Source organism: Choristoneura fumiferana, chromosome 18 (assembly GCF_025370935.1).
Source record: "Choristoneura fumiferana chromosome 18, NRCan_CFum_1, whole genome shotgun sequence".
Classification (NCBI taxonomy): domain Eukaryota; kingdom Metazoa; phylum Arthropoda; class Insecta; order Lepidoptera; family Tortricidae; genus Choristoneura; species Choristoneura fumiferana.
Window position 1 is genome coordinate 17300623 of NC_133489.1, and position 25164 is coordinate 17325786.

Consider the following 25164-nt stretch of genomic DNA (forward strand, 5'->3'; position numbering starts at 1 on the left):
TAATATTTGCAATGTACCTGTTCCTCATGCACAACATATCCTTCTTCTTCTTTTTTAATAGGTGTATAAATCCTCGTGTCACATTGTTTGTAACCAAACTGCTCTGAAACGGATTGACCTATTTTTGTTTTTTTTTGTGTATATTCGGTAGGTCTGAGAATAGACGTAATAGTACATTGTGTCTTAAGGGTGGTAAATAAAGAATTACAAACGAGTCGACTTCGGGCTTTAATGAGTCGATGTTCGTAATCCTAGTACCGCCCGTGCGACATACAATGTTTTTCATCACATTTGTGAGTAAAATTGTATATTTGTAAAAGAAAAACTAATATTTTTTCAAAAATTGCCGATACCGCTTACTACGCTCTTGGCGCTGCAGCACGCCATGCAGTAACAAACTCATTTACCGACCTTGGGCTTCATGACAAGAAAATTAGTACGGGCAATGACTCATTTACCGACCACGGGTTTCATGACAGGCACATTAAGGTCGAGGGTTTTTTTTGGGGGGTTGCAAGCAAGGTAGCCTGCATGGTACGACACTGTTTACGAGCAAGTGTACAGTCGCAGGCAACCGCTAGTTGTTTTATAAAATCCTTCTATTTTCAGCTACGATTGCGCCATCTATTTTAAGCTTAAGAACCAAAATAGTTTTTCTATTCAACACCAGATGGCAGAGAAAAAGAGTTGATTATAGCTCCATCTTTTGAACAATACAAAAAACAAAGTATTCATATTCAAGTCACTATGCAAACGATTCAGTACAGCTACTCAACAAAAGATGGCAGATTAGTACTGTTTAACTATTTGATAACGCTAGCACACGAAAAAATTAGAACTGCTAATTTAATCAAATTGTTTTGTTTATCAATAATTATTTTATTGCTACCTGCTGTTACGATAAAATAATTTTTGAAACCGTTGAAATAAGAAAATAAGACTTCATTTTGACAGCTGTCAGTCTATCATGCGACATATTATGAATATGATGTATGTCAATGTCAATAAATGAAATAACCTCCAAATCGAAATGTTATTATAAAGTTGGCAGAAACAGAAAACTCAATAAAAGAAATTACTTATAACTAAGAAAATTACAGTTTGTTAACATTCAAACATGTTGCTTTCAAAGGTTTTTGGTTTGAGATCGTTGGCTAAATTCGAAAGATATTCTCTCCTATTCCGTCAATGTTATTCTTCTGAAAATACTGTGAAGTTATCTGATCCAGCGGTGCAGAAGTATCTTAGTCATTTGATGGTTGAACATGAAAACTTGCTCGTGAAGACACGTCGCTCCGACGAAGAAGTTAGACGCCTTAGAGCTATCAAACCCATTGTAAACGTGCTTGAGCAAAGAATAGCTTTATACGACAGCATTGAGTCGCTCAGAGAACTCAACAAAAAAGAAGGTGACGATGATGAAATCAAGAAGATGATTAAAGAGGAAGCGGAAATATATCTATCACGACTGAAGCAGATAGACAGCGACCTGCAAGCGGTATTACTGCAACCTTATTTATCAGATGGTGGTATCCTATTAGAAGTTACTGCAGGCGCCGGCGGCCAAGAAGCGATGCTTTTTGCACGAGAACTCTTTGATTTGTATGACTCATATGCAAAGTACAAGGACTGGGATGTAAATATAGCATCAATTGAAAAGTCTGACATTGGGGGGTTACGGAAAGGCTCAATGTTGATATCGGGCATTGGTGTCCCAGAGCTCATGAGAGTTGAGGCTGGAGTACACAGAGTCCAAAGAATCCCGTCAACTGAGAAAGGAGGCCGTATACACACTAGCACTGTATCTGTAGCAGTTTTACCTCAACCTACAGAAGTTGAATTGGATATCCCCGAACGGGATATTTCGATAGAAACAAAACGAGCAAGTGGTGCTGGTGGACAACATGTCAATACAACTGATAGCGCTGTGCGAATTACTCACCTGCCCACCGGTACTGTAGTTGACTGCCAAGAAGGTAGGTCTCAGATAAAGAACAAAGAGATTGCAATGCAGAAATTAAGAACACTCCTGCTACAGAAACAGCTTGAAGAACAATCTTCAAAGGTCAATGCTGAGAGAAAATCACAGGTGAATATTTAGTTGCTACTAAATATATAAATGAGAACCAATAATTAAAAAACTTGGCATTATTCAGCTAAAATGAGTCTATAAATATTTCCATAGAGATAGACAATTACACATCATTACTAAATTAAAAAGAAAAAAACTGATTACTTCAGACTGAATTAATTCTAAAGAGAGCTTCTGTGCTCCATGGTGCCCAAAAGGCTGGAAGCATTTCCTTGTTTAAATTACTATGCTAGCTGCCAGCCTTTTTCTAAATCAAATAAGGATAATCATTTGTATCACTTACTTTTTTACTACTGAGTATTTACTATAGTATAAATTGTTCACAGATTGGTTCAAGCAATCGAAATGAGAAAATCAGAACATACAACTATCCTCAAGACAGAGTGACGGAACACCGCCAGGGTGGGGGCACGGTCCACAGCCTCAAGACCTTCATGGAAGGTGGTGAACAACTAGAGCAGTTGCAAGAATCCCTGCTTCGTGAGCACCAGTACCAAACTGTCATGGATGATATCGAAGACTTCATTAAGAAATATGAAAATGCGGGCACAAATTAGAACTGTGTGAGTAACTGAATACCATTTATTTATTTATCACCTTTATGTAGTCAATAGTGATGTTACAAATGAAATAAAAATACTGTGACATAAAACAACAAATATTTATTTTGTACCAAATGAACAATCACATTAATTTCAAAAGAAATAAGTAGATCACATTTATATTTTATGTTATGACTGAGATTCAAAATATTTATTTTACCTAAGACTAAAATATATTCTTACAAATTGAAATATGACTTGCAACTGTAATAAATTGATTAACATAATATCGCCTTGTTTAGTTATGAAGTATAAATAATTATTGCACACCAATATTTTGTCTTTGAAGTAATTGATATCCTTTTAATTTCGGCAATAATGCCTAAATACAAAGTAACGTAAAGTAAGTAAATTAGTTAGGGATCTGAAGTGTGTAATAATTTTTTATATTTTATTATGCTAAGCAATATTTATCAAATTTCTTTCAATAATCTTGCCAAGCAATTTTTAAAACTTTGAATTCAAGTGGTACAAAAATGTATTCATTAACAAAATGCAGAGTGTCCCCCGGATATCAAGAAATTTGATTGAATAACCAGGACGGAATAAATGCCAACCAACCACTTATACAATAAACAAACTTAAATACATCTTTTTTAACTACTTACTGTAGACTACAAAACTCAATACATCTTTTTTAGCTACTTACTGTAGACTATAAAACTTAAACTCTTACAGACATAAAAAATTTAAGCATATTGGTTTTAAACAACAACTATAAAAGGGGTTGATCCAATTTGTTGACAAACTAGCTATCTTATATTTACACTCATTTTATTCTATGCCTGACACTGCCACACGGCAAAATGAAGAGAATTCGGTTAGAATAAGGTACTTCCATCCAACCTGTAAACACCAGCCACAGTACATGTGGCACATTGGGAGCTTGTAGTGTAGAAAGCATTATTCATTTACAACATTTTCAATAGCAGTACAGGTACTAAGAATAAACACATTTACTCAATATCTTTGATATGTGAAAACGACATGTACCTGTTGTTACTTCTTAATCTAACAGTTATTAATTATTTTACTGTTTCATAAAGGTAAGTACTTAATTGATATTATTTTTGAACCTATTGTATTTTGTAATTGATACAAATGTTAATGCAGGTTTGATGTTTGTTAATATTTTAAGACAACATAAATGCATGTATCTAGCTAATCTAATCTTGTATAGGTATATATATATAATCAGAATCTCGGAAATGGCTCCAACGATTTCGATGAAAGTTGGTATGTAGGGGTTTTCGGGGATGACAAATCGATCTAGCTTGATCTAGATTGATCTATCTCTGGGAAAACGCATATTAACGATTTTTAGCCTGAGCAAAGCTCGGTCGCCCACGTACTTGTAGTTATACCTCATATTTTAATAAAGTAGCTCATTAAAATATTAGGTGGGTAGATGAAACATATAATTGTTAATATAGATGACTATTACGTAATTATAACTTCTAAACGTTAAAAAACTTCGAAATTACAAAGTTATCTTAAAGCCCCATCTTTTTAAAGCAAGTCACGCAATTTACTTTTATGTTATACAAAATACCAACTTTGTTTGGACATCAATATTTAGAACACCTAAAAGTGTTCCATCCAACTTAGAATACATTTTAAAAATATCTGAAAACCATCACCATGGTCAAAGGAATCCAAAACACGCTTCTTTCAGGGATGCTACCGCGCCCACACATGTCAATGTTGCTCTCCTGAAATATGAACAAGTCATTATGCTTCTATTCTTATCTATTATTGACCGTTGCGGCTGGAACTGACGATTCAACCCGTGTTTTGACAAAGTACAAACATTAGTAACACTTTTTTTGATGTCTATGTCGTGCAACAAAAACGTCAAACTGACCTAATATTTTAAACTTATTGTATTGGTTCCTTGGTTGCGAATATTTTCGCGCAAGGCTCTATCCCCGACTTTGAATGGCGCTGGACAATACAACGCGTGAAAAATGGGTGCCACGCGCAGCAATTCGTTCATTGCGATGACTTACTTCAGGATGATTCCGTATGCACGACACAGGCTGCTTCCTGTACAGTGGGTGCACGTGTTTCAAACACTGCAGTGTCCCATTGTACTGCACCTCAGTCGCGTCCACCGACAGTACCGGCGCGTCTTCCCGCGGACAGTTTCCGTCGACCACTACCAACAACATATTCGTATAGTTCACCAACTGCGCGTAAAAAGGTCGCTCGCAATCCTTTGCAGGCTTGTTTAGCTTCTCATCCAAGTTGTTATACTCCAGTTGGTAGAGGAACATTTCTCGGTCGCACGGTGTCGGTCTCGTCCTGTTGATCAGTACCATCTTCTCGAAGTCTCGTTCTATAATACGCGTTGGTGGCTGCGACTTGAAAGGGTCGTCCGTTTCTTCGTCGTTTTCGTAAGTATATGACACTGTATAAAATAAACTTTGATTAGTTAAAAATAATACGTTCCAGATCCTCATGCAATCGATAGAGCAACCTATAACATCGATATATTAAAAGAAAGAAACATGAAGACAAGAAGAACATGCGCTTCAATATAGAATGAGATAGATATTTGAAACATAATTTAGGCGAAAAAAATACATTGAAAATCAAAGTACAAAAATAAGTTAGAAAGAAAAGTAAAAAAAGGCTGAAGCGGACGTGTAAATAGTCTTAATTAAAATATATAGCATCGTAAATATACAGTTTCAAGTTAACTGGATCCCATAAATCACGACAAATTACCGCACCTACTACTGAAATATGTATTTTACAATTCTTTTATGACCACTGAAAGCTGACTCGCAAGCAATATTATACTTAATTACTAATCAGCATGCAGAATGCAGATGTTTTTGTCGTCCCACTCGCTCTTCATGTCCCTAACTGTCGCGAAGAATGAGTATTTAATGTAAGTATATGTACTATGAAAGTGTGTTGACATGGGAGTGGTTAATAAACCTATTTGAAGTTCAGCCCATTTTTTGATCCGGTTTTTTGAACTCTGAATATACCCTTGATGAAAACGATGACTGACAACTTTCCGATTGAATAAATATTGATGATAACGAAGGATTTTCTCGAACAATGAGGAGATAACTACGAGGTTCATGCACATTCCGGGAAATAATAAAATTGTAGTAGCAGTCTATTTCCATGGACGACACGTTCTACTGTGCTCAGTCTATCACTCACCGGTGGGTGTTACATACTCTGAAAATAAGATGGAGTCGTTACTACTTTTTTGTAAAACAAAAATTAAATCCAATCCTTGACTCCATGTTTACAAATTTTGTGACTAAACAGACAGATAGGATTTGCTAGTTCTTTAGAGTGCTATTTTTGACTGTCGAGCAACACCCATGCAACAGACTTCAGTTTTAGGTGATCTAAAGTTCTAAACTGCTATAAGCTATCTCTTTTTACATTTAATGGAACTCTTGATTGGTAACATTGAGCCAAATTTAGCAGAGTACTAAATTAACTGGCACAGAATCGTATCCTGATGTGATGAAACATCATGGTCATATAACAAGTAATAGTCAACTCAATTATGCAGAATGAGGCTAAGGTACTTTTTGCTTTACCAGACAACAAAACATACATTTTACATTAACTATTTTATAACTTTTTACGAATAATTACCACGTTACCACTAGCCCTACTTGTATGAATTCTAAACCCCTCAGTCATGATTGGTGTTATGTTGAAATATCGAATTATTTTATTCGAACTGAGGCATAAATTCGCAGATCTGATTGATCCTTTTGTTTTATAAAGGTGTTTGCTATCGGAATCTGTATATTGAGTATAGCCAAACTTTCATGCACAGGTATAGACACACATAAGTTGCTTTGTATATGTTTCGTTGTGTCCTACGTACGTAAGTAAGTAGGTCTAGTAGGTAAAATATGTAACATGGTGCTTCGTAGTCATGCATATTGCACAGAACAAGCCGACGACGCAGAATACCAACATTGCATTTTTTGTCATTCATAGCAGCAGGATAATTTTTATCATCATATAGTTCATTATCATTTGATAATTAACTATAATAGACTACCTAGTCTAACCACTTATTTTATGTTCATAAATAATAATCCAACATTATTCGTATGATGATTTAGAATCAGAACATTACACCGATCCGTGTGTCGAAGGCTAATAATCGTTTTAAGTTATATACCGTAAAACGCGATGACTTCAATCGCGATGGCTTTATCGGGGCGACTTTTAAATAGTTTTCCAAGTAGATGAAACCACTCACTTTTATTTGCCTCACCAACTCCCAGCAAGTCTTCATCAATCTTTTTTACGTTTAGGTACATGTTGAAAACCCGCTGCGGGTCGACGATATCGATTTAAGAGAAATTTTAAAACCACTGATCAATGTATCCTCAAATTTGTCAAATCAAATTTGTAATTCTTCTCGCCAGAGTTTTTTCCGAACTTTGACTGAAAAGCCATCCCGTTTTACAGTATCGCTAATGAGATCGAAGGCAACTCTTACGCCGCGCCGAGTTAAGTAGCACATAAATGTAAACAAAGCATCGGTCTTATCCGTACAACCAACAGTTTATTAAAAGATAGAGAAATTATAAATTCAGATTGTTCTAGTGACGAGAATGGCTATTGGCATCGATGAACATCAAAGTTACATTTCACACTGGCAGCATTGTAAGGAGTCCGATAGATACGGTACTAGGTTCATCGTCTCTTTTTCAGTTTAGTTCTTTACAAGTCGCGTACAAGGTAAGGACGCGCGTACTGCCGTATAAGATTTCTCACTAGTATTTAGCAGTTTCTTAATTGTTCATTTAGCATTACATCGATTGCTCATTGGGTGTGGCAATAACAAAGTTATGTTGATCACGCTGGCGACAGTAGGTAAAAAGTTAATTGATTGATTCAGGTGCTACTATAGAGAGGTCCATATCAATTAACTTAAACCCTTTACCTTGCTATTCCACAATAGCACGTGAGAGGCACACATTAAATACATTACACCTCCTGCGCACTTATCCATCAAATAAATCACATCACTCATTTTCTCTAGGAACACACATGTGTCACACCGGTATATAATTAAACTAGTTTTCTAATGTCGTTCGGAACTCGAAATAGATCGATTTTCATTTTCTTTCTCGTATTAATCTTCAGGAAAACGAAGAATACGACGAGTCCCGTGCGGCATTAACATTCTAGTTGTACTGTAGCTGTCTTGTCAGTGTGGCTGTGGAGCAGCAATGTAAAGTTCAAGTTCAGTAAAAAGTTCATCCATCAGAAGATTTCTTTGCGATGTCGAATTGGTTAACATCATTTAACAGAAGCATAAGTAAAAGTAGTCATTTAACTTACCCTCGTCGAAGTAACTGGTACCCTGTGCTAAACCTACTGCTATAGAGTTGTAGAGCCAGACGCTCGTCGCGAGGAACCAAGCCATTATGAGGCGTAGATTCTCTAAAGGCTGGAAAACAATAATATAGACATGACGTAAAGAAAAACTTGTAGGATAGTGAAGAAAGAAAAAGTGAGGGAAATATGCAAATGCCATAAATTGTGCAGTTCATTTAAGAGAATATTTAAGTGCATGTGGCATACTTATAGTTTTTCCCTTTTCTTACATCTTAACACGAGTAAGTCAGGGGTCAGGGGTAAGTATGACAAAATCTTCGATATTATTGTACCTATATAAATTTTTATCTCAAAGACGTAACTTAACATGAAATTCTTACCGTAAGGAGAATAGAAGCGGGGTTGGTTGTTTTCTTCTCCCTGAAGCAGACTGCTTGATAATCCATAATGTGTATGGTCTTGTACACTTCTTCTTCCACGAGCATCGACATAACGTCAGGCCGAATCTGTTAAAAAAACAATAATAATGTTGGCCTCCTATCTCTAACACTAGGGTTTGCTAATTTTACCCTGATAAGATTTGATTGAAGCTCTATTTTGTCAAGATAGGTAGGTAGTATGAGCTTATATTTGATGAATCATTATCAATATTATTTTTTGTAAGCACCTTTCCGAAGAATTGTCCTGTCTGTGTGTCGTCTTCGCTGACTATCACCCATCCATTGTTGTCCACTAAATAGCAGTCCCAATTTTCAGACGCACATGTTTTACATCCTTCTTTATGTTCACACTGAAAAATGGAAAAAGAGAAACTATTTTGTTTTAGACTATCGCGGTCATTACTAATTTTATGATTTAAATTCGGTCTTTGTTTGTGTCTCGTCTCGTGATCATGGCGCATGCAACTGTGTCGAAATATCGAGCTTCTCTAAAATCAAGGTACGCGGAACAAAACCCGAATTTAAATCATACAATTAGAAACTATTTTTATTTATTTTTAATGATTCTCAGAGCCGCCTTAGCCCTTTACCAGTTGTAAAATATTTTTTTGAAGAACTAGAATCACAGACATTGCTTGAAGAATATGTGAGTAGTAGTGGCAAAGGGCATGCGGTATCAGAGTAATTCGTCTCATTCTGTATTCGTCACTCATTCCTTATTCGTCATGTTCGCTACCTGTCCCCATCTTCCCAAGTCCAATTCTGTAACTTGTCTCATTCTTAATAAGTCTTATTCGTTTTTGGTCACGGTGTTCCTAGGGCTATGTTTTTGTTTGTCTCTCTTGTTTTTAGTATCATTCGCACTTTGTCTTTAGTCACATTCGTTATTGGTCTTATTCTTTTTTGGGCATTATTGGCAACTCGTCTCGTTCTTTTTTTGTGCACTTTCGGTACTCGTCCTGTTCGATGTACGTCTTTTCGAAAAAAATTAAAATTAATTTTAAAATTTTGGATTTTTCGGCTTTTGATTATTTTAGAATTTGCCTATTTATGAAGCGACGTTTTCTGGTGCAACCCGGGGGACATAATTAATACATGGTGGAAAAAAAATATGGCCCTGAAGGGTAACCCTACCTCACCTCACCTACGCCACCTCCTTACCGGTAGTACCCTTACCTTATACCTCAGAGCGCTAATTTTAGTCAAAACAAACATTAAGTATTTATTTACTCATCCCACTTCCCACTTAATATTATAAATGCGAAAGTTTGTAAGTCTGTCCGTTTGTTTGTTTTTATCACGTCTAAACAACAATACAATACAAATATTCTTTATTGCAAACCATAAAACAGTAAAAGAACTGAACGATTTAGATGAAATTCGGTATACAGATAGTTTGAGTCTCGGAAAAGGACATAGGACAGCTTTTATCCTGGGTAATTGCATAGTTTCCGCGGGATAGAGATAAACGAATTATACGCGGTCGGAGTCGCGGGTAGCGGCTAGTACAGTTATAAATCTAGTCATGAATGTATGTTGTACTCTGGCAACCTATCTACTTGGTGAATTTTCTTTTTAATTTTGTTTACACATGCCACAAGACGACTAAAGAATGAGTAACGAATACAGAATGAGACTATACAAGAAATGAACAAAAAACGAATGAAACTAATTACTCTGATACCGGAATTCCGTATTGAAACTTACGGAGGATGTGATGTTGTTGAACCACTCGCTGAGCCGGTCGTGTCGGAACTGGAAGCCGACGACGGCGGCGGGCGCCTTGCGATGCCCGTCCCCGTGGAATACGGCGTGCGCGGCGGTCACCACCGCCACGCTCACGTTTAAGGGAAACTTGTCCGTACTCATCTCCACGCTGTCCATGGAAAGACGCAGTTGTTAGGCGACTGTTTTGCGCTGTATCTAGTACATAACTATCCACTTCTCTATGCAACTACTTAGTATGAAAAAGTGGATACACAAGTTAAGGAACCAAACGTAACAGCTCGCGTTTATTAATCTATTTTGATTGACACCAGATCGTATAGAACCATGTAAGTTATTGTATCGGTGCGAACGATGGGCTCTGAAATATCTGGGCATGCTCTTTAGCTCGCGACATTATTGAGAAAATATTACAGTCAACGTTACAAAAGTCTGGAAAAATTGTAGCGGGTCACTTTCATTATGATGATATAATGAAAGTGTTTCCTCAAACATTTTAGCGTTCGATTTCAGATTTTTCAAATAGTATTTGTCAATGTGCTATGCTTAGTTTTATTTACCTGTACACGTAACTTAGTGGGTCCACATAGTGTTGCTCCACCGCGCGACGGTACCACGCCTCGTCTATCGCGCGCGGATATTTCTTGCCAAATTCTGACCTGTAAACAACACCACAACCGTTAAGCAAGCAGTAAGCGCCGGTCTTCGGATGTAGAAACCATCGATCAAAGGGCACTAAAAGACAGCCTGACCCGACCCAAATTAAAGCCTAGGGCCGGCGCTGGCAGGAAAATTCTAAGTGCGGTTGGTACAGCAATAACTTCATACTTATCTACAAGTACTTCAACCGAGAAGTATATTTCTTGTAAGGCTCAGTTTCATTGGTCAATAGGCCCCGCATGCGGGATACGGGATATTTCCATAAAACATGCCATAGGCCTGCATTCAGGTTTCACTAGTCGTTATCTGCGCGGGGAGACACCGCACGCTGTATATCCACCGAGTTATCGACCAATGAAACCTGTATGCAAGGTCACATTTGCGATTTAAGCGAAGTCCTTATGGAATGTATACATACAGCTATAGGTAAATTTATTTAACAAATAATATATTAAATGCTTACTTGCTGTCGTTGCTGTTATCATGTTCTTTGGGCGGATGGGTCTGCCACCGCGTAAGCCCACTGTGCGTAGCCAGAAAAGCCACTATGTATCCAAAACGCTGGATAAACTCCGCTCTGCAGCCCAACAAAAGAAAACACTTCTTAATATCTGGGATAGGTATTTTAATAGTGGGACATTGCGACATAAAAAAGGACGCTTCCACGATCTAGAGTTAAATAAAAATGACGATATAATTCTGGGTGAGAAGTGACAGTTCCGTACACTTAGGCACTACTTTAACATTGGATTAGCGGTTAACTCTGGAGTCAAGAAACCATACAACATCGAAACCATTGAATGGATTTCTTATGACTAATGCCCTGGTTCACCACTCATTGATACATTTTATATGACAAATATCTTTGATGCCGTCTAAGGCTTTCCCAGAAATTAGAGGCCTAAGTTTTCGTAAGGCAAAGACGATACTGCACAATTTTTCACAAAGCTTGTCCACATGCTCTTTCCATGTTAATCCAGTGTCAATTTCAAATCCCAGAAACCTGCTCGTAGTGCACAGCGGCAGTGCACTTTGAACATCAGAAGTCTCAACATGGTTACTGGTCTTAAACAGCACCAAGTTGGACTTTGTGACGATCATAATAAGCCCAGTTTGCCGCAAACCACTCCCGCAGCTGATTGCACACGTAGTGTTAGTTTTCAGTTACGAAATCGCAAACGTTCCGCTAGAGGCGCTGTTTGTGTTTCCGTATAAATTGAGATTTTAACGTGAACGCGATCGAGACGTATTTTGTAACCGAAAACTTACACTAAGGGTACTGTTGTGTCATCCGAAAACAACACCACTTGACCATCGGCAATTTAGACATTTATCTGTCACATGAAATTGATCTATGAATGGTGAAACATTCCCTAAATATTGTAGAGGTTCATTTGATGCTTACATTGGAGACACGATAATCGTTGTGATAAACATAGCGACTGTCAAACCGTCTTACGTTCGTCGGACCTGTACCACTACCACGAGTTTACAGTGACCGTACTCGATAGCGACGGCGTAAATTATTTGTAGGGGCGCTGTATACTCTCGATACAAATAATTTACGCCGTCGCTATCGAGTACGGTCACTGTAAACTCATGGTAGTGGTACTTATACGTATATGTCCTATACTTGGTTTGGATAGGCATTTAACAAAATGTAAACAAACTTCAGCTACCAGATTTGGTACATTCAAGGTTTTTATACATTTTACTTATCTATCATTGTAATACAAACTAGACTAGTGTATTTCAATACAGAAATGTATATGTTTAGATAGTTTAATGGGGGAATTTAAATATTTTTAGACACCGATTGACGTTGTTTTGTTTACATTTAGTTAAATACCTATCCAAACCAAGATAAGTATAGTTTTTTAGTATTGTTACATAATATCTACGATGCCTTTCTTTTCAACGCACTTTATTTATTCCTTCTATTATAAAACACTACCAGACTGTACTTTACTGGGTTTACATAAATGTTCAACATTATTTTAATTAATAATGGTTAATCACATTACCATCCTCATACTTACGCTATCCGAGCCGCAAAAACCAGAATAAGAGTCACAAAAGTACTTACAATCCTTCTTAAAGCTGCCTTATTTAAAAGTATTACAGTTGGTGTAAGAATAAGTACGCGTAGATTCGTTATTAAGTAAGTACCTAATACAATCTGTTTTCTTTTTAACCGTCTTTGCAAAATGGAGTAGAGTTCCAATTCGCCTGTTTTTATGCTATGTTATTATAACATTTTATCCGAAGAACCTGTTTGAAGAATATTACTTTTTAATGAAAATAGAATACTTCCTTATATCTTTCTATCAAGATTTTTTCTAGATTTAGGTACTCACCGTAGTGTTAAATGGCAAAAGATTATTGTTACGGGTATTGGTGGCAACTCCATGAATTAACTATCTGTTGTTTAACACGCTGACGCTATTATCAATAGGTAAACCAAATAAGAAAAAATAACAATTATTTCGCTTTTTGTACTTTACCTCGGCAATAATCCAATCACTTTTGTCAATGGGCTATCCAGGCGAAAACCAACAAAATTGATGTGCAGTGTAAGTTATATTTTAAATAATTATTAATTGTGCAATTTCTATCTATTTGTTAGCAATATATTGAGTTTAACATTTTTTTTCGTAAAATTAATCTGTGTAAAGAAAATTCAGTAAAACACTTACGCTTTTTCTTCTGACGCTGATTCTGAAATGCTTTTGTTGAACCAGGCTGTGTTCCTTGCGTCGTATAAGAGTGCTTGCATTAAACCATGATCACCTGAAATATGAAACATACTTGTAAAAAAATATTAATTAATCTTATACAATACTCAACATAAGAAAGGAAGACATTTTGTTTCTCTCATTTATCGCTCTTTACATTGCGTGTTATTCGAACAAAGTATTGTATGAGCATGGGTTGCACCAAGTTACTGTAACGACAGTCAATGTCAATCCAGTCATTAAATCAAAGGTATTTGATGACTGGCTTGATATTAGTTATGGCTGTAGTAACTGGGTGCTATCACGCTAAGTAATTATTGATTCAGGCGTTACTGTGCGGAAGTTCGTATCGATTTATCCATCCATGAATTACCTTGCTCCTTCGGTACCACAAAAAAGTATTGTATGCTAGTGCATTGCATACAATAGGTACTTTTCTTAGTAGTAAAAATTACAGACACAATTAAACTCTATATTTTTTATTTCGCTTTACCTCTACAGTTTTATGCGCGTCGAGTTGATGCTTGAAATATTAAATAATAAAAGCTTGTAATGAACCAAAAGTTTAGTAGGCGAAGACTGATGACTGCGAATAAACATACATAGGCATAAGTAAGATAAAAATATAAAGAAATTGTTTCGTTACATCAACTTAATGTTTTGCTCTATTTGTCGATCCTTGTTTTTTTTATTGCTCCTCTACCACTCAAAGGTTGACTGGCAGAGATCCCTGCAGGGATAAGTCCGCCTTTGTACTTAACATTTTACTTTTATTTATGTAACCTTTTTGTTTTACCTTTTTGTACAATAAAGAGTGTAACAAACAAACTTACAATAGTACTCATTTCGTGGCGTACTGTTCGAAGCTTTGGTCCGTTCGCGTCCCTCTGATGTTCCTGTTAATAAAATTCATCAGTTCAATAGGAACAGGCGAGCATAATATGTAAGTGTGAAATTAATAAGTATATGTTAAAAATATTTTAATGCATACTAGCTTTATTTATCAATAATTGGGAAATTGTGTGAATGTGTGTGCCAGGTACTTGTGATTACCGTTGTGGCGTTCGTGAGCCGGTTTGTTCTTGTGGTGCTCGGGAGGCCGTGGCTTGGCCGGCCACCGCCACCCTGGACGCGCAACGCGTTCCAGGAAGTAAGATAACTCCTCTTCGGGAGACGAAAACGAGCGCTCGTAGTGACGACAATATAACCTAAAGCGACGAAAGCTCAATGAGCTTAGAAGGGTTCTCTAATTTTTGGCCAAATATATTTTTCCCAATACGGTATTTGACTATTTTGTATGTTTTATAAATTATAAATTCACAATGCCTGTTATCGAATAGAGAAATATTTTTTAAGCTACCTTTACAAATAACAAAGTTATAAAGGTTTGAAATTCAAGATTAAAAAGATAAAGACATACTGGCATGTGATGTCACACGCCAGTACCGCCAAACTTGCTGCATACAAAAAGCGTTTGAGAAAGAGACAGGTATACAGATTTTTCAAAAATTTACTTTAAATCCAATTTTCAACCGATTTAATTTTTCTCTTCGCTAAACACTATCTGTATATCTACATTTTCAGAATAATATTAAGATATGGCAAATTAAGGAGTTGTCAAATACCGTATTGATTAATTTCCGAACTGTTTCGTACGGACGAACGATTGTTTTAAAACTTATCTACGTATTTCATTTATTTAATTATTTTTTTAAATTTTAAGTAGAGGGTTCTACAGGATAGTCCTGATATATATCCTATATAGTTTACAGTTTCATAAAAAAAATCGTTGGTCCTGAAACAGTTGAGAAAAATATTTTTGGTGAAAAGCCAGAATTCCGTTCAGAAGATTTTAATCAAATTATCATATTAATTCAGCAATAATATTACCATCGCACATAAAGTGGGTATCTAGCAGTAAGATTTAAGCTGTCTTATATTTAGGTTCATTAAGTTATTAAGCGCCACTTTCTTGACTATCCTTCGCTTCAAATCGAGACCAAGCAAAAGGGTGAGCACTGAGCAACAGTGGTGCTATCTTCCAACTAGACGTATGTGACAGAAATCGGCTTAATTAGTTAACTTTAGTCAGTTCTCACCAGTCTGGATGCACGCTCCATCTGTCATTTAGATACTGTTGCGCTGATATGTTCTTGGTGGTAAGCGACACGCGGTGGATATCGTCTGTAGGCGGTGGGGTAATGCGATGGCGACCGTAGTTCTCGGGGATGGCCACCACCAGCGTGAACGGTGACTCACTTATTCCCGTCCAATAGTAATGCTTCTTGCCCCGGGATGCCCTTTTCTGTGGAGGGGAATGTTTCATAATAAATGAAGTTAAAAAAATACATAATGGTCATATAATTTGATGTAATGTAATATAATTTTGCGATGAAACTATTAATAACACGTTGTATGTATTTTGAAGATAAGAAATAAAAGGAAGCATAGAAAGATCAAGACTTTAACGTAGTGGGGGACAACGTCACTGCCTCATCGTATCAAGTACCTATTCAAGAGAAAAGTGAAGCTGTAATTATTTAAATTAAGTAAATTAAATATTAAATATTACGGGACACTTGACACCAATTGACCTAGTCCCAAACTAAGCAAGCTTGTACTATGGATACTAGGCAACAGATAAACATACTTATATAGATAAATACATACTTAAATACATATTAAACATCCAAGACCCGAGAACAAACATTCGTATTATTCATACAAATATCTGCACCGGCCGGGATTAAAACCCGGGACCTCAAGCTTCGAAGTCGGATTCTCTAACCACTTAGCCATCCGGTCGTAAAGATAAATGAAACGAAGGCAATGTAACCTTGAGTGGATAGATTTAAACGCTTACCATGTCATCCATGTGGTATTTTACGTTCATCAGTTTATTGCCTGTCTTCTGGTCTATTATTTCCTGCCGCAACTACAACAATAGAAGGTATAACTTTTAATAAAATCCCTAATATTTGAAGTATTCTAAGAGATTGCTACAAATGTAACAACAGTAGCTTTTTTAATTTATTTAAGTACTCGCATTAGTTTTAAATAACTTTTAGTACCTATGAATATTTATGAACCTCGAGGTCTTTATATAGTTTTTGGTTTACCTGTATACTCATTAATATACGACTGTATGTGTTCTTAGAATAATAAATAAATAAAATAAAATATAAAAATTAGTTACCGCCGTTAATTCTTTGCTGAAGTTACGAGGCCCTCGGTCGTCGTCAAACAGTTCTACCTCGATCATATCGACGCTGTTATAACTTGGTTTAAGTATTTGCTGGAACTATAATATATAGCGGTTATGAGATGTGTTTTTTTTTTAACTTCAAACAGTTACGGTATAATGTTTTTTAGAATACGATTCTTACCACTGGCCTCAAGTCGGGATGTATCAAGATGTATCCATTGTTCGTAACAATAAACGCGTAGCCATTAACTCCTATCTGTGACATAAAAACAACATTAAATTGGATCATCCGGTATACATTTCGTACACTACTTACTCAATAAAACACGACAAGTACCTTGTAGGGGGTCATCAAAGCTTGCATCTCTGAGAGAGCTACGTCTGTTCCCGCCACTCCCAACAATCTAGCAATACGCATCTGAAATATCGAAACTAATTTTAGAAATGTATCCTTTCACACTTACTTGTTTTTGTAAGCCAAATATTATAATAATGGCAGAAGTAACAATTACTAATTTTTGCTCCTTAACTCTGAATATAAAAAAAAATACACTAGATCTAGTAAAGTACCAAAAACGTCTATGAAAATATAAAAGTTGAATTTAAAATACATATTTAGTAAATAATTGAAAATTAATCTAGCTACATGACCATATTTAGCATTGCTAGCTGTTAAAATTATTCTACTGAAATGTTAAAACTTTGCTTAATAACAGCAAGTTACGAAGTGTCCGTTTAGCATCTACGCCCCGTTAGGTCACTTTCTGCAAATCTGTATGCAACAACTATAGTTAAGGATTCTAATTAACAATATTAATCGTTACAGGTTCTAGCAAAATCTACTAAATTATATTATATTAATCGTAGGAATTTAAATTCTACTCTTCATAGGTACTAGAATCCCACTACCGTCTCTGTAGCCGGTAGACAAGTAACCTTTAAGTTTCTTTTACTGAATCCTTGTCAGTATCTGTTGACATCATTTAAATTATTAATGCGACAAAAATAAGAAAAATGCAAATGTGTAACAAGTATGAATTTCATAGGAAAGTGTAATTTGGTACCAATCAATTGATCAGAAATGTGAAAAAATATTTTTGATAATATTGTTTTCGGTCTCCTATTGGCATTCGGGTTGAAAGAGTCCCTTTGGGTAAAGTATCTATGAGCGGTGGGCTCGGGTAGCCGGGCAGCAAGGCAGCAGGAGCCGTGCCGCCCTGCCAATAGGAGCCGCGCGTGCATCCCTCTCATCCGTCCGCACTGGTATAGTAATGCTATGAGAGCGTGGGCCTACCTCCTTTTGGCCGTTCTCCTCTACGGACTGCGATTGGTTGTGGACGTACGAATGCAATAAAATGTAATAACATAGATAAATGCATTGTAACAACCTGCACTAAAAATCAAAAGGTCTTCTCGATCAACGAGAAGACTTATATTTACACTAATTAATGTTGAGTTCTCAAAAGTTTTGTCAATATGAAGAAAACAGTACTTTAAACTGAATAGATACTCAAGTAACAAAAGCCCCATTCGAGTCATATGACGGGCGGCATCAAACTCATTTAAAATTATTTACATTTACGTTTCGTAGCACAAGTCAATCATTAAAAATATATCTACAAAGACATTACTAAATCAGGCACAAATACGGTTTATTCATTAGACAGGTGTGTAATATAATATATAATCATAACTCTTGCACAGAAATAATTAAGTCAATAATTGATAGAAAAGTTGATCATAACACCCTAGTGGTCTACGCCTACGATCTAGTAGAAAACTACTATCTACAGTAAGCCAGGGGTCGAACAACACATGTAGCGGTCGCGGTCGCGATCGCGAGCCGCCGGCCGCGGCGCCATCTATCGAGGACAGATGCATCGCTAACGGGGCCAAATAAGACTTTACCGTTACTGAATCCAAAACTAAATCATAAAAAACTTTCTCGTATCTTGCAAAATTTTACATGAAATCATCAAAGTTTCTAAGTGTAGTACCTCTTTCGTAACTGATACCCAGTAAGCTTCATTTATCAGTACATTCTCTGTGATGTTCTGAGGGGAAACCATCAAACAAAACGGAATATTATTAAAAGGTATTCAGGTTATGACAATACATCAAGTACATGAAGAAATAGTAAAGCTAAAAGTTGATAAAGAGACAGATCTTACGGCCAATTAGAAGGAAATGTAACCAATCTGAAAACAAACTTCTGGAGTTTTGAAACGACATTTTGTTTCTGATCATGCATGATGGTTATTTAGAAATTCGGAAAAATACAGCATTATAGGTTATTGGACCAGTTAACCGGTGTTTGAGCCAGGGGATCAAAATTGTAATAATTCTAAATTCTGGAATCATTGAATAATGTGCTGGAAAACACAAGATATGGAGAAGTGCTTGTACACTTTTGATCACTGACTCAAACCCGATGTTCATAATAAAAAAATGCTAACATTGAAATGTTAATACCACAGATACACACTCACCTCGTTATGTCGAAGATCGTAAACGGGCATGGACACTGAAGTCATCAGCTGATACTGAGAGTTGCCCAGTTCACTATACTGACCCTGTTTCATCTGAAATATTCACATGGCTTGTTATTTTATTCTTCCGATAAGTTACATACCTAGTCATTAATACTGTCAAAAAATTTTCGTTTACCTGAGTAATTCGCCATCTTCGTTCTTGTTCCTTTTCAGAATTGAAGTGTGACTTATCGCGTCGTTGGCTCATAAATCGTTCTTTCTGCTCAGCCCTTTCTCGTTGCTCCCATAAATAATCCGCTACTTTGGGATCCTGTTGATTCCACATAATCAGAATGCTAGTTATTAGTATTCCTTTACTGAATTACAAAGCCGGCTTCCTCTTCAGTCTTTCATGGCAAGGTAATATACAGATACCTACTCATCCAAAATTACAGCTTTCTAGCACTGTCAGTTATTAATCTAAACCAGGGACGGACGGACAGGCGAAACTATAAGGGTTCCTGAACTATGAGGACTAGAGAACTCCACAAAAAAAATTCGTGAAATTAATTGTTGATATCAACTACCCTATTGAGTCAAAAACGGCTTTCTTTAGGTTATGTGATTGAGAACCCGACATTAAAAGTTACAGTGATATACTTACAGTGATGTTAGCATAGACGGGGGTCCATACGACTGGATGCGTCTCCCGTTGCAGTACTAGTGGTCGCGCGAGCACGTTGACATGCTCGAGCACGCGTTCTCGCACCTCTGCCAGCGTGCTGAGGTGCACGTAGAACCCTCTGTTCGCACAAGCCATCCACTTCACCTCCCGCACGTCAGCCACCTATTTTCAATCTCGACAGTTCAATACCCCGCCAAAACAAGTGTGAAACTATCGGTGGTGGTGGTGGTGCTTCGTGTTGTGTCGCTACGGGTCGATGTGAATGGTCCACGGCGCATAGTGTTCATAATCAGGCGTTCATTTAATAAAAGGCTCGTAAATTAATCAACTGATTGACCTTTGGCGCTAACAAAACGTTATAAAAACAAAAGAAAACAAATTTATCCCACATTATCACGAGAGTTAGTTTCAGATTAAAATACTTACGTATTAGCCCCACCCTCAAAGCACATAAGACGGGAGTTGCTTTTAGCTTGTAAATATCTGCGCTACTTTTTTCCAGACATTGTTCGCGAGAGACGAGTCGTATGTGCGGCACACGTCTCAGTTTTATCGAAATTTGTTACATCCCATCACCAAAATAAAACTATAACACAAAATACGAAATATGCACACAAGTAAACATTTTCTACGACCTATGTAACTATGATGATGGAAAGCGCATTGTCTTATCCTGTCATAAGTGCTTTGTGGCTCAACAATAAATTAGGCGTGTAGTTCATTGCGAAAATCTGCTCTAGGTTAGAAAATGTCTATGAAACTACACCGGGTCACTTTCCATACAAAGCTGTATGAAAAATGGCCGATACCCCACCCCATACACACTTTAATCCACATAGAAAAAGAAGCTCAGGTATTGTTTGCACGTTGATCGCTGCGATATATCGATGTGAATGGAGAATTTGTCATTATTTTAGTTTCAAATATCATGATTGAGGCTAGCATTCATGCTCAACTAAGCCAATATGGTTCACAAAAACGAACCTCAGCCAGTTACATAAACAAAATGTTTTTTTCTATTTAATTATTACTTACGCCAACAACAAACGTACATCGTATTAAAACATTACAAAAACAAAAAACAATCTAATGCATCTACCACTAAACACTAAACTAAAAGCAAAAGCTTTATGAAGTTTGAAAGGATTTATAACCATGCAAAGGTAAGAAGATGAAAAGTAGTTGACGAGGACGAAAGTCTGTACCACATTCAAGGTGTACACTGCACTGGCACTGGCACAAAGGAAGACATTATGCAGGTCGCACAATGACTACGACACACAGTAAAATCCTGAAAGTGGTACTACCTTTACCTCACGCCCTATCAGGTACGTGAATACCCTCACAGGGGTGTCGTATTTCCAATTGTATTTTTCGAATAACTCTTTGTAGTTATATGGAACGCCATCAGTAACCAGCATTATGGCCTGTAATAAATATATTATGCTCTTATGATTATATATAAAAAGAAACGCAGGCAGCTAATTCGCTTATCAAGTACCTGATTACAGTTAGCTCCGCCGCTGTTATTCCGATATATTTCCAATAGCTCAAAGGCTCTTGTTAGTGCTGCTGAAAAGTTCGCAATCTCCTTTGTTTCAAAATTGTCTAAACCTAATTTCAATTCTCGTAAATTTCCCATGGTAGCCTAAAAGGAAAAAAAAAACACTCTTTATTATTTTGGTTAACACAGATAAGCTACTACTATTTAGTATTATATATTGTAGTTCTCAAAGTCACGGTTTATTTCAGTGGTGTGGCTACCGAAAGGCTAGACGGGGCAGTGCCCCGGGCTCCCTAGCTCAGGGGGGCCTCGGACTCTGAATTGATAAGTGACAAATCTGGAGTACGTCGAATACGGATACGGAACAAACAATTTTAAATAGTTTAGTTGGGGCCCTAGTTGATTTTTTTTCCCAGGGCCTTTGGTTACCTAGCCACGCCACTGGTTTATTTACCTGAACTAATGAGTCTTCAAAACAAGGAACAATCTCTTCCACGGTGTCGGCAAAAGTCATCACGTTTACAAAGTCATTATTTCCTAAAGTATCCAAAATATTGGTGACCACGTGTTTGGATATATCTCTTCGCTGGCCGGTCATTGACCCACTGCGGTCGACCAATATGACTACGTCTTTGGGACTGGCAGCTGCTTCCATGTACCACGCTCTTGTACGGCAATCGTAAATGTCAACGGGGTCAGCCCTCCATTTCATTGCTAAAATACGAAGCATTTGAATTAAATGTACCTACGTGCCACTCGAAATAATAAGTTTACGAGTACGTAATTAAATTGTTAATTTTATCAGTATTATATAACTAAACCTGGATAGTGTCGCATAAATCCCGTAGAACTTCCAAAATACTGCCACGATAGTGTTGGATCACTTTGATAGTTATTGATAAAGTGTGTATCGAGTCCTTCAGACCAATGGATCCCCTTGATGACTTCATCCGCTGGTTGAAATCAAATTGAAATGTTATTCTTAGGCCCCTTGTAGACGTCCGTTGTTTTCACCGGACAACGGACCGTTATTTTTTGCCGGACTTGCGGTGTTGTATGGTTTACCTACAATGAATGTGTGTACACGCATCGGACACTTGTACGGCGACGAAGCCATACAACAAGGCAAATCCGGCAAGAAAACGGTCCATTGTCCGGTGAAAACAACGGACGTCTACAAGCGGCCTTACACAAATTTACAAAATTAATGAATCACTTACCCCAAGCGTAGACGTTCGTTGGCACATGTACACTACTGAAATTTGTGTTGACAGGGATGTTGTAAAAGTGAGCGTTTAGTTGCAGATGGGCGCTTTTGGTAGGTGGTCGGACAATCCAATTTTCTAGAGTGAAATCCGGTTCTGCTGTGGTGGTGATTGAAACGTCATCGTAAGGTTCGTCCATTTCCTTGCTGTTGTAGAACTGGTAGTCCTCTGGCACGGGCTCGCTCTGTTTGTCAAAGGCCATGTTTTCTGCCGCTTCTACTATTCTCTTGACGGCACTGATCTTGAGTTCCATCATGGCGCGAATATCGTCCGCCATGCTTTGCACTAATTTTTCGCCGTCGCGTGATTCAATTTGAGCAGATTTAAAGCTCTGAAACGAAAAATTATTAGGTTTCTCATTTGAAACCGAAAAACTATAATGTATTTTTACCTACTATACAATGATTGTCAGTAAACACCGTATAGTACCTAATCAAAACAATAGATTAGGTATTTGAGAGAAAATATCACACGGATATAATCATTAGGTTGGCTTAAGATTGTAAGACTGTGAGGCCAAAATTACTATTTACTCTTCTATGTTTTATTTTGGTCAGACATCTATAAATATTGTTACACTTGAGTCTCGAGTCTCGACACGTAAATAATATTTATATATTAGTATCTTCACTTTATTTTCATCTATAGATGGGTATACTTACCGATGATCTACAGTTATTGCAATAGACTTTGCTTCAAGCAATAAAATGTTATACGTGATTTATAATATATAATATCAAACGTATACTGTGTCTACTCGTATGTCTGATCTGTTAGTGTTACTTACGTCTTGAACCTCCTTCTTTCTAGTAATAAATTCTCCAAAATGATACAGTTCTGTTCCAAGCTTGACGGCCCATCCCTGCACACTAGATGAACGAAAAAAATAATTAACCGTACAGTAACCGCAATGTCTACTCCACTAGGTACTATACTATTGGCTGGTGGAGGAATGGTCCTACTTTTGGTGGAATCAGTTACCCTTAATTCAATTTTCTCAACGACAGTCATGTAGGTAACTATACTGTATAAGTATAACAATTAATTTTTTAACTTCAATTAATTAGCTCTTACACAAAATATTTCTGTATTAACTACTAATAATCTCAATTATAAAACAAAATTCATCAAAGTTATTATTTTTTGTCGCTTAATACAAATTACTCTCAAGGTAAATTATTCCGGTCCGCCCACGTTGCTTCATAGGCAACCTTTATAATACAATAATATTCCAACGTTCACTTAATTTAATCAGAGAAATAAGTAGTCCATTGGTCTACGTGCTTAAATCGCAGGAAGGATTTTATTTTACTACTTTTACTTGCCTGTTAAAGGATATCTTATCATTTTGGACAGTGGTTGAGCAGTCGCGGGAGCCAAGCGAGAAAAGCAGCAGCAACACAAACGTACAGACTAGCTTGCACATCAGTAACACTTGAACTTAAAATAATTTGGCCCCTGGATGTATAGGTCCACTAGCAATATCCTTTCATGGTAACTTTCGTAGTTGGATTATAATTTTTGGTATTTTATTCACTTGATCGTGCTCTGGGCTCGGGAGCAGTAGGTACTGCGCGTGCGTGGCTCCAGTGCGGGCGGACATGCGCACGTTGCTCGCTACGAGAACACTGACTGCCCGATTGCCGCCGATTCCTGTGGCTGTGTATTGTACTGTGGCAGCACACACACATGCAAGAGTGGTTGTGTTTACTCTCTTGCACTCTGCATCGATTTTACCTACAATTTCACTAGGTCACCGTGCCGCAAGGACACCTTTTTCTTTTATCAATGACAGTATATTGCCGAATGTGGTGATTACTCATGAACCAAAAATCCTTCAAAATTAAAGTATTTAGGTACCCTTACCTACCAACACCAAGTGGCATAAAGTGATAACATAACAAGAGATCTTATTGAAAAGAACAAACAGCAGAAATGTACGTAGTAAGTAGGTACTTTTTTCGAAACAAGTGGGTATTGATAAGTAATAGTTAGACAAACAAGTGGGCGTATTTTCATTCCTTTGCCTTTCAGACCAAATAAAAAATAAAGACGGATTGCTGTTACGGCAGTGTCCGTAAAAGTTGTCATTATTCTTTACATATCAGAAGGTGAAGTGCATAGTTTATGGTCAGCGAAAAATTAAAAAGTTAAAAAGATTGCAGGCGCGCTAGCTCGACAATAATGAATTAGCGCGCCTGCAATCAGTCACATTTTTTTTAAAGTTAAAAAGGCCATGGAAATGTTGGCACAAGTCGTATACAGCCAAGTCTAATGGCCGGTATCAGATATTTTGTTGGAACTCCGGGCTTTTTCTATTGGATCTGAAATAGCTTGTGGTGTTTTCGGTGGAAAAATACACCTGCAGTTTATTTTTAATAAAAAAAGGCGGGAAAGCATAAGAAAAATATTGGAATAAAATTAAATTTTATAATATATT

General features: G+C 37.0%; 2 protein-coding genes across 17 annotated transcripts; one reads left to right on the top strand and one right to left on the bottom strand.

Annotated features, from left to right (window-relative positions):
* Positions 1-995: 995 nt before the first annotated feature.
* Positions 996-2737, top strand: mRF1 (mitochondrial translation release factor 1). Its single transcript, XM_074102372.1, has 2 exons — positions 996-2089; positions 2419-2737. Exons 1-2 carry the CDS (start codon positions 1118-1120, stop codon positions 2647-2649), a joined length of 1203 nt encoding a protein of 400 aa, XP_073958473.1. The 5' UTR covers positions 996-1117; the 3' UTR covers positions 2650-2737.
* A 2-nt stretch (positions 2738-2739) lies between these two features.
* stj (voltage-dependent calcium channel subunit straightjacket) lies at positions 2740-24395 on the bottom strand. Of its 16 annotated transcripts, none has more exons than XM_074102354.1 (30): positions 24050-24395; positions 23512-23593; positions 22680-23055; positions 22281-22412; positions 21914-22173; positions 21457-21603; positions 21269-21382; positions 19935-20117; positions 19467-19601; positions 19289-19381; positions 18797-18853; positions 18094-18147; positions 17137-17217; positions 16981-17055; positions 16791-16895; positions 16458-16529; positions 15694-15899; positions 14648-14802; positions 14428-14490; positions 13556-13649; positions 13364-13396; positions 11323-11436; positions 10760-10858; positions 10182-10350; positions 8702-8824; positions 8415-8540; positions 8038-8146; positions 5875-5892; positions 4704-5104; positions 2740-4406 (listed from the first exon to the last, which is right to left on the bottom strand). In XM_074102354.1, the coding sequence occupies exons 1-30, from the start codon at positions 24148-24150 to the stop codon at positions 4311-4313; spliced, it is 3873 nt and encodes a 1290-aa protein (XP_073958455.1). In that variant the 5' UTR covers positions 24151-24395; the 3' UTR covers positions 2740-4310. The 16 variants fall into 16 exon arrangements, with proteins under 16 accessions (XP_073958455.1, XP_073958456.1, XP_073958454.1 ...); XM_074102355.1 differs by having other exon boundaries at positions 14428-14481; positions 21263-21382; XM_074102353.1 differs by having other exon boundaries at positions 21263-21382.
* Between the last annotated feature and the right edge of the window lie 769 nt (positions 24396-25164).

Bases quoted from the DNA above. Each gene is read 5' to 3' on its own strand.
- stj (XM_074102353.1), bottom strand. From the start codon at position 24,150: ATGTGCAAGCTAGTCTGTACGTTTGTGTTGCTGCTGCTTTTCTCGCTT. The intron at 21,604-21,913 runs GTAAATAAACCA...TTTTCCTTTTAG, and splicing joins TTGAAGACTCATTAGTTCAG to GCTACCATGGGAAATTTACG. The intron at 19,382-19,466 runs GTAAACGAAAAT...TGAATATTTCAG, and splicing joins GAAGATGGCGAATTACTCAG to ATGAAACAGGGTCAGTATAG.
- mRF1 (XM_074102372.1), top strand. From the start codon at position 1,118: ATGTTGCTTTCAAAGGTTTTTGGTTTGAGATCGTTGGCTAAATTCGAA. The intron at 2,090-2,418 runs GTGAATATTTAG...AATTGTTCACAG, and splicing joins ATGCTGAGAGAAAATCACAG to ATTGGTTCAAGCAATCGAAA.